This window comes from Hylaeus volcanicus, chromosome 3, assembly GCF_026283585.1.
Source record: "Hylaeus volcanicus isolate JK05 chromosome 3, UHH_iyHylVolc1.0_haploid, whole genome shotgun sequence".
Taxonomy (NCBI): domain Eukaryota; kingdom Metazoa; phylum Arthropoda; class Insecta; order Hymenoptera; family Colletidae; genus Hylaeus; species Hylaeus volcanicus.
The window spans coordinates 30064654-30073416 of record NC_071978.1 but is presented as its reverse complement, the minus strand read 5'-3'; the positions used below and the strand labels follow the sequence as shown (position 1 = coordinate 30073416).

Below are 8763 nucleotides of genomic sequence, written 5' to 3'. Positions count from 1 at the left end.
AATACACTGAAAATTCCATTTTTAAGCTTGAAAATGATTAAATGTATTAAATGTTCCTAAACACATATCTGAAATAAAATTTAACAATACAAACTTTTATCCTGATAACATACGGTGTGTATTAATTATTCATCGAAGGTGTCCACATACCTGTCAACCACAAACCTTCGGCCCTTGTGTCTGTCGAACATTCACTATCGTCCCGCTGATCCATAAATATCGTCTGCCGGCTAGTTATGGTACTGGTTTTCATACCGATTGCTTCCTTAATCCATAAGTAATCCAATACACGCCGATACGGATATCGCATTGTCTCAGCTGTCGTATCTACCGGATTTTTGACGATCGAGACCATCGGTGTCTGTAGTCTGCGTTAATTCACAACATCGATCAAAATCCAGTAATCTCTTTTTTATCCTTATCGGCGAAATATCCATACCCGACGCATATATAAATCGGTGCATGCAGTTGGCAGTTACAGAGTTGGGAGTTCTGCAATCATGAACGCTTTAAACATTCTTCTTGGGCTCGGTCTCGTAGTCGCGGCGTACGGTAAGTAGAAACAAATACAACAACAAATTGCATTTATTCAAGAAAATTCAACGTTAAATAAATCCATAAATAAATTCGATTAATTTAGGCTTCCCTGGAGGCCAGATCGTCGGCGGCAAAGATGCACCGGCTGGAATGTTTCCGTACCAAGTTTCCCTCAGGAAAAATGGAAACCACTTCTGCGGTGGATCTATTTTGAATAAACGCTACATCCTCACTGCAGCTCACTGTGTCCAGGGGTAAGTCTCCAGATACTAATTGAAAAAGAACTATATAACTAAGAACTATATGTAAAAGAATTATTATTATTATTATTATCCATTGTATACAGGCAGTCACCCAGCAGCATAACCGTTCACGTTGGCACAAACCTCCTGAGCTCAAGCGGAACTGTTTATAACGCGGAAAGGATTGCTGCCCACGCCAAATTCAGCAGTTTACTTCTCGTTAACGACGTGGCTATAATTCGCGTCAATAAGGACATCTCTTTCAATGCAAACGTTTCACCGATCAAACTGGCCACTAGGGACGTCGCTGAAGAATCATCCTGCACCTTGTCAGGATGGGGAACGCTTAAGGTGAGCGATCGATTTTAGAAATGCAATACGAGTAATACGAAATAAGTGAATTAGTTTATTCGTTGAAAAATTATTTTATCGAGATTAATGCAGCATCGATATGGTGGATCTGGTTAGCAAGAAAGAAAGATTGTTAATATGGAGAGTTTAATTAGAAAGAAAAACAAGTGCGATGTTCACATAAAGAGTTTGATTAAAAATAATGAAAAGGATTGGTGCGATATTAATGTTGCAAGAACGTGACACCAATTTGACTATTTTCTATTTATTCTAATTGAATCGATTTTTGTTCAGGCCGGAGGAAGTCTGCCCAACAACTTGCAGTACATAAATCTGCGTGTTGAAACTCAGGCAAAATGCAAACAGGTCTACTGGAATGTGCGCGAGTCTCACATCTGCACACTCACCAAATACGGAGAGGGAGCATGCAACGTAAGTTCAATCGTTCTTTTTTAAATATATATGTATTAGAAAAATGTAGAACGTTCGATAGCATTTGGAGAATATTGGGTTAACTTCGATTTTCTATCGTCCAATTTTGCAGGGTGACTCTGGTGGCCCCCTTGTTGCCAACGGCCAACAAATCGGTATCGTATCCTTCGGACGTCCATGCGGTATTGGAAGCCCTGACGTATACACAAGAGTAACGTCATTCTTGTCCTGGATCGACCAACAGCAAACTTTGCTTATGAACGAAGAAGAAGAACAGCTTGAAAGCGACGTAGTCTGACTCACCTGACTACACGTTCCTAATTGTTCCATTAGGCTTTAATAATACTTTTGCCAATGAAGTTTTTGTAATACATGTACTGAAGAATTTTTCTGCAATAAAATATATTTTCACAATAATGTTGAATAGGTTGACTGTGTTTCCCTGTATTTACAAATTGTTCATTTGGAGTGACGACTGAAGGAAACTTGTGGTCGATGTTTCTTACAGCGTATTGACATCTAGTAGATGGACGATTAATTATTTAGGATTAACATGTAGGACAATAGTTTAAAGAGCTTGCATAAAGTGTACACGTCAAGAGATATTGTACATCAAGCGTGTAATTTCTTTGACGTTTTCTTTGTTTAGGTCTTTATCTACTAGAAATGATTAACACACGACAATTGAAACGTCCATCTTTCCTGTTCGATGATTAAATGATTTATTGATACGAGCAATAAACAAATCCGATTTTCTATATCATTTGAATTCTTTTAAATCGCATATTAATCGAGTATTTTAATCCCCATCGACTATTGAAATAGTATCAAAATCTTATCAAAATTATAAGATGTTATCGACGCTCTTGTAACTACTAATAGAACCCGAGTTGGTAAGATTTAATTTCAGATAATAAACGAGGCTGGTAGATCAATTCGCAAATTCGTTCGTAAATTGTCATCCGTCGGACTTACAATTGAATTAAAAATTTGTATTCTTTATTTGGTAATAAAGTTCATCCATATTTTTATAAATGTTTTGTTTGTTTTTCACAGTTTGTTGCACATACGTAGAAATATAATTCATTATTAATTAATTTATGGTAAATTCAAAAGTATCTATAATTATAAAATAAGCACTAAATTATTTTGTACAACAACAACATAATAGAATTTTATGATAATTATGATTTAAAAATAATTACTATCGTTTTATAAATTATAAAATATTGCTTTTCTCCTCGTTATGTTCATTACGAATTTTTATCCAAGGTTGAGAATAAACGAAGTTGTCAGACGTGAGAACAGGTTAAGTATTTACTCGAGTATAATATATCAAATCGATTTACAAATTATTATGAAGTCGTCCCACAAGTTTATGCCACTTGTTATTTCAATTAATATGTGAAACATATCCTTTAAGTGTCGTGAACAAATTTAATCACCCTTTTACTTATGAAATGAAATTCTGTTTCCTCAACATTTTTTTCAGATTGCAATTAAAAAATAGATTCTTTATAAAGTACTTTGGAATTACGTATATATAGCACACGTTTTGATCGAGTTCCATCGAGGCGCTGAAGAAGATAATCGACGTTCGAAGCTACTTCTTCATGTATCTCATCGTCACGAACAAAATATTAGCGATATCTGCGTCGCTCTTGATCGCGAATTGATTATAGATACGTAATGGGGATTTCGTATCTCGTTCAAGCAATTTTTTTAGTTACTGCGTACATTAGAGATAACATCTCGAGCAGTTAATCAGGATTTTAATCATCCGTTAATAAAAAATTCAGCGAAAATCGCGTTGCTATACAAAGGACTCACGCTGTAACAATTAATTAAACAAAACTGTATTTAACGTGTCTCGTAGTTTTCTGAGCAATTGTTAATTACGGTACTTCAATTGAATACTTAATTACGTTATAAACATTGTATTGGGCTCGTTTCGTTCATTATCCAATTTTTTTCCATGAGGGGTACGAATATTCAATGCAGAAATGCTTAGATCCTTTTCCACGAATGTTGCGAATAAACAGGACATAAATAATTAAGATATGGATAAAATAAAATCAAGGAATCGCAGTGTTCTCATCGATGTCTGTCTCTGGTCCTCTAGTCTTTAAATAATTCAAATTCGTCTGAAAGTCGATGGCGCCCGATGCGAACCAAAAACCAAAATATTATTCATGCAACAAAAACAAAGGCCACGATAAGTATTTATACGCTATCTATCTATCTATTTCGGGCTAATCTCGCAGTTGGTCGTGAATCTTAATTAAAGAATTGATTCGTTCGTAATAGAAAGATTAAATTACTGATTGAAATTCGATCTGTCGACAAAAATTATCAAAGAAATTTCTCACACGTTCTATCTATTGTAGAACTACGCAAAATGTGACAAGTGATTCTCGTTATCAGATTAATTACTTCCTCGTTTAATAAGGATCTGACGATCGATAATTGAGAATTATATCTAAAGATTTCAATCAAACGTACCGAATTTTCAAGTGTCTTTTCGCTAAAATTTAATGTTTGCCCCTCTTTGACGTCAAATCGTACGCTTTCGGGATCGTATATATATTAGACCGTGGAGTTGGTAACTTCATCATTGGGATTTTTTCCATCATGTACACGCTTAGTGTTGCCATCGTGCTCTGCCTTGCGGTTTCCGCTTACGGTAAGTAATTATTCAATACACCATTTTTCTGTATTTTTTGATATTCTATTAAATTTGAACATTTCTTATTGAAATAAAAAACGTATAAAATGTACACGTAAATACTCAATCTTATGAACAAACTGCGGATTTTATGCATTAATGGTACACAGTAATATAAAAAGAAATTGTATATATATACATATACATTGTTTCAATAAAATATATATATAATATAAATGTATATCATTGTTTCAATAAAATTTAAAATTTGTGCAGAAAAACTTAATCGATTTACTTGGTTTATTTAAAATTAAAATTGTTATTACAATACTCGTCAATTTCATCTTTGTCCAATTGACGTTAGTGAGTCGTTTAAACTTCTTTTTTTTTTTTACTTAACATTAACAAGATCCGAAATGCCCAACTTGTTTAAGTGTAATGTAGAAAATTGAATGAAATCGAAGTGTCCTGTAATAGGAAATTTTTATTCCGTAAAAATTCTTTCTACTTTTTGAGGTAGACATGGTTAAATAAATGCAGATGTGACTATAGCGTTTTTTTTTTTTTTGTCGATGCAGGATTCCCAGGGACCCAGATCGTGGGTGGCAACGACGCACCTGTTGGAAAATTCCCCTATCAAGTCTCTCTTCAATACAACGGAAACCACTTCTGTGGTGGATCCATCATCAGCAGCCGCTACATCCTCACTGCTGCCCATTGCGTGAAAGGGTAAGTTTCATGGTTGTTCGTCTATCTAGTTGCAATAAATATCCATCTTGTTGTACAAATTCTATCTTTATTTATTTACATCACTAGTATTATAAAATATTAATATATACTGAATCTTCTTGCATCTACATCTGCAAATGTCGCTTTAGTATCTTAACAATGCCAAAAACAGGTCGAAACGTTTATAATATGAACAAATACTTGCTTACGGTACAGTTACCTGTCCTGTTCCATCAATTTTAATTACCATCATTTAAATTGGGAACGTATTTTTGATTGCAGAGTGCCAGACATCCGACGCGCTACCGTCCACGTTGGAATAAACCTTTTGAGCCAATCCGGAGCTGTTTACAATGTCGAAAGTGGCGTAGCCCATCCCAACTACAACGACAGAACGATTTCTAACGATGTTGCTGTGATCCGCGTCAACAGGAATATTGCCTTCAACGCTAAAGTTAAATCTATCGGACTGGCCTCCCGCAACGTCGCTGATGGATCATCCTGCGTTCTATCTGGATGGGGAACACTGAAGGTCAGTAATATGTAGATCATTGTTACCTTTGAAATATTGACAATACGCTACGACTTCAATCTAAACATTATAAAGTAGGATGTATGTAGTGGGCGTGTTTAACGAAAATCTAATTGGATATCGATATTATTTTCAGGCTGGTGGATCTGTCCCCAACAAATTGCAGTACGCTAACTTGCGTGTCGAGTCTCTGTCTAAATGCCAACAAGCATGGAAAGGTACTGCCAGTGTTCAAAGCACTCAAGTCTGCACGCTCACCAGAGTCGGACAGGGTGCATGCAACGTAAGTGACTCATTTTTTTTAAACAATTTGAAATCCATGTTGACTTTGTAATAACTATCTTCTACCACGTTTCAGGGTGACTCTGGCGGCCCTCTCGTTGCCAACGGCCAACAAATCGGTATCGTATCCTTCGGACGCCCATGCGGTCTTGGAAGCCCTGATGTGTACACCAAAGTATCCTCCTACTTGAACTGGATCAGAGGACAACAATCTCTCATTCAGGACGAAGAGGAATCTGACGTGGACATGGTCGAAGAACCATCGCAACCCGACAGTGTGATGATCGCAGAAGAACAACAACCTGAATTTGCTCTGTACTAACTTGTTTAAACTCTACCTCTCCAATAATTCATTAATAAATACACATATTTCTCGTAAATTATTGTCTTTTATCGTTTCTTATACCTCACTTCCCGCAAACCTAACATATCAGTTCACTGACACGTATCATCAAGGTTGATATTTACATATGTCATAATTTTTCCAATTATGATCATCGATATTACATGACAGAATGCACATAAGCAAATAATAGAATCAAAGTAAACTCGTAATCATTATAAATGTTTGTAATTTCGTCACAGCTGTCAAAAAATCATATTTTAATGGATACATTACGAATACTAATGATATTTAGTACACTATATCCAATTAAATTCAACAACTTTGCAACGTTATAATCTTGTTACACTCCAGAAAACGCTAACGATATCAGAAAAATAAACACTACAAAACGATACTTGTTATCAGTTTAATTATTTCCACTTTCTAGAAAAATATGATATTGAATGGTAATCGTTGCACCTTGCCTTTGGAATCAATCCCATCAATTGTCGAGTGTTTTATGTTTAAAAGAATCTAATATCTTTTTCGTCCTTATCGTTGCAGCGCAAGCTTTTTGAATGTATATAAAGAGATCCGTTCCAAGTTGCTAGTTACAGTACTACGATTAGTGCAATCATGTACGCGCTCAACTTCGCTGTTGTGCTCAGCCTTGCGGCTTTCGCCTACGGTAAGTAAAACACTTAATACAATCAGTTGCCTGTATTTTATCGTATTCTATTTAAATTGGACATTTCTTACTACGGTTAAACACGTTTAAACGCTTAATATAAATGTGCAATTATTTTTTAAAAATTGTTATTTATGAAACATAAAATAAACTATCGATGAAGTATATTTTGAATTGCAACACAAACTAAATACAGGAACATTAGGGATATTTATTGTTAGATAATTTTACAATTTTATTTTTTTCCCCAATAAACAATTCCAATGTTAGGATTACTTTGGTAAGAGTTAAACTTCCATATTTATCTGTGATATTAAAAACTGGAATTTAAGTTACGAACCACTTGTCTAGGTGGAAGTTAAGATCACTAAAGAATGTCCTTAAATGAAAGTACTAATGATTAGAATTAATCGTAGCGTAATTCCGTCCATTTAGGGTTCCCCGAGACCCAGATCGTTGGAGGCAGTGATGCACCTGTTGGAAAATTCCCCTACCAAGTTTCTCTGAGATTAAATGGACGCCACTTCTGTGGTGGGTCCATCATCAGCTCTCGTTACATCCTTACTGCAGCCCACTGCGTGAATGCGTAAGTCCTATGAAATTCAATAAGCACAAGAAAATACAGTTTAATCTACGAATACCACGATTTATGAAAACAGGAATATAATTCAGTCATTTAACTCTATAGATTTTAATTACTGACAGACCAACATCGAGAATGTTTTCTTGTTTATAGAGTGACCAGCATTAAGAGCATTACCGTCCACGCCGGAACGAACCTGGTCAGCGAATCTGGAGATGCTTACGCAGTTGAAAGTGGCCTAGCCCATCCAAGCTACAATGCTCAAACGATCGCCAACGACATTGCTCTGCTTCGTGTCAGCAAGCCGATTGCCTTCAAAGCCAACGTTAAAGCTATCCCACTCGCCAGCGGAAATGTCGCTGATGGTGCTGCCTGCGTTCTGTCTGGATGGGGAACCCTGAGGGTCAGTGATAGATTATTACTATTTCGACCTACCTTAATTACCTTGATTGTTTCTAATAAATTTGAATGTTGATTTTTTTCAGGCCGGAGGAAGTATCCCCAACAAATTGCAGTACGTTGACTTGCGCGTCGAGGGTATGTCTAAGTGCCAACAGGCATGGAAAGGAACAGCCGTTGTTCAAAGCACTCAAATCTGCACGTTCACCAAAGTCGGACAAGGCGCATGCAACGTAAGTAAAACCGTCTTTTCACGATACATGTGCCTGGCAGAATAATATCACTCATTTAGTGTAAATGGTTTATTGGGTAAATTTAAATTTATAAAATATTTCTTATTCACTGTGACGACAGTGAAATATCCCAAATATCCCAAATATTCCAAATATTCTAAACATTACTTCTGCTCTATAATGCTCAACAAGTTAATTATTGTTAACATTCGTAGTGACTTTACGTAAAAGATACCGAAAACACTACTTAATTTTTTTGAAACTATTAGAAATTCATATTAAATTTGTAATAACTGTATTCTGTGATATTTCAGGGTGACTCTGGTGGCCCCCTCGTCGCCAACGGACACCAAATCGGTATCGTATCCTTCGGACGCCCATGCGGTGTCGGAAGCCCTGATGTGTACACCAGAGTATCCTCCTACTTGAACTGGATCAAACAACAACAATCTTACATCCAAGATGACGAAGAGCCTCAATCTGAGGCGGACATGTCCGATGAAGAAGTACAAGATAACAGCGAGAGCATCGAAATCGAACCTCGAGAATTTATTTACTAACTGGCTTAATTCACACGTTTTATTGATTTACCATAGTGCCTTAAGATTCAACATTGGATATGTTAATTAATTTCAAGTAAACTCGTAAATGTAACAATATTATGCGAGTATTGGTTATTATTATTAGCGAAAATTGAGCCGTCTCATATGTTCACATGCCCCTCTGTTTATTATAACACTGTATATTACATTGTTATACATTACC

The 8763-nt window shown here is 36.0% G+C and overlaps 2 protein-coding genes across 2 annotated transcripts; both read left to right on the top strand.

Moving 5' to 3' along the window:
* The first annotated feature begins 427 nt into the window (after window positions 1-427).
* Window positions 428-8657, top strand: LOC128873638 (transmembrane protease serine 9-like). The gene is made up of 15 exons (XM_054117337.1): window positions 428-552; window positions 641-791; window positions 884-1130; window positions 1425-1562; window positions 1675-1858; window positions 4153-4245; window positions 4806-4956; window positions 5239-5488; window positions 5625-5771; window positions 5847-6085; window positions 6725-6783; window positions 7219-7369; window positions 7520-7769; window positions 7852-7998; window positions 8313-8657. The coding sequence occupies exons 1-15, from the start codon at window positions 501-503 to the stop codon at window positions 8556-8558; spliced, it is 2505 nt and encodes an 834-aa protein (XP_053973312.1). The 5' UTR covers window positions 428-500; the 3' UTR covers window positions 8559-8657.
* LOC128873546 (chymotrypsin-1-like) lies at window positions 4088-6144 on the top strand. The gene is made up of 5 exons (XM_054117172.1): window positions 4088-4245; window positions 4806-4956; window positions 5239-5488; window positions 5625-5771; window positions 5847-6144. The coding sequence occupies exons 1-5, from the start codon at window positions 4194-4196 to the stop codon at window positions 6090-6092; spliced, it is 846 nt and encodes a 281-aa protein (XP_053973147.1). The 5' UTR covers window positions 4088-4193; the 3' UTR covers window positions 6093-6144.
* Window positions 8658-8763: the final 106 nt, after the last annotated feature.

What these genes read in the sequence shown, in the direction of transcription:
- LOC128873638 (XM_054117337.1), top strand. Translation starts at nt 501, where the DNA reads ATGAACGCTTTAAACATTCTTCTTGGGCTCGGTCTCGTAGTCGCGGCG. An exon ending in CCTTGCGGTTTCCGCTTACG is followed by an intron (nt 4,246 to 4,805) that starts GTAAGTAATTAT and finishes TTGTCGATGCAG; the next exon opens with GATTCCCAGGGACCCAGATC. An exon ending in CTGGATGGGGAACCCTGAGG is followed by an intron (nt 7,770 to 7,851) that starts GTCAGTGATAGA and finishes GATTTTTTTCAG; the next exon opens with GCCGGAGGAAGTATCCCCAA.
- LOC128873546 (XM_054117172.1), top strand. Translation starts at nt 4,194, where the DNA reads ATGTACACGCTTAGTGTTGCCATCGTGCTCTGCCTTGCGGTTTCCGCT. An exon ending in GCTGCCCATTGCGTGAAAGG is followed by an intron (nt 4,957 to 5,238) that starts GTAAGTTTCATG and finishes TTTTGATTGCAG; the next exon opens with AGTGCCAGACATCCGACGCG. An exon ending in TCGGACAGGGTGCATGCAAC is followed by an intron (nt 5,772 to 5,846) that starts GTAAGTGACTCA and finishes ACCACGTTTCAG; the next exon opens with GGTGACTCTGGCGGCCCTCT.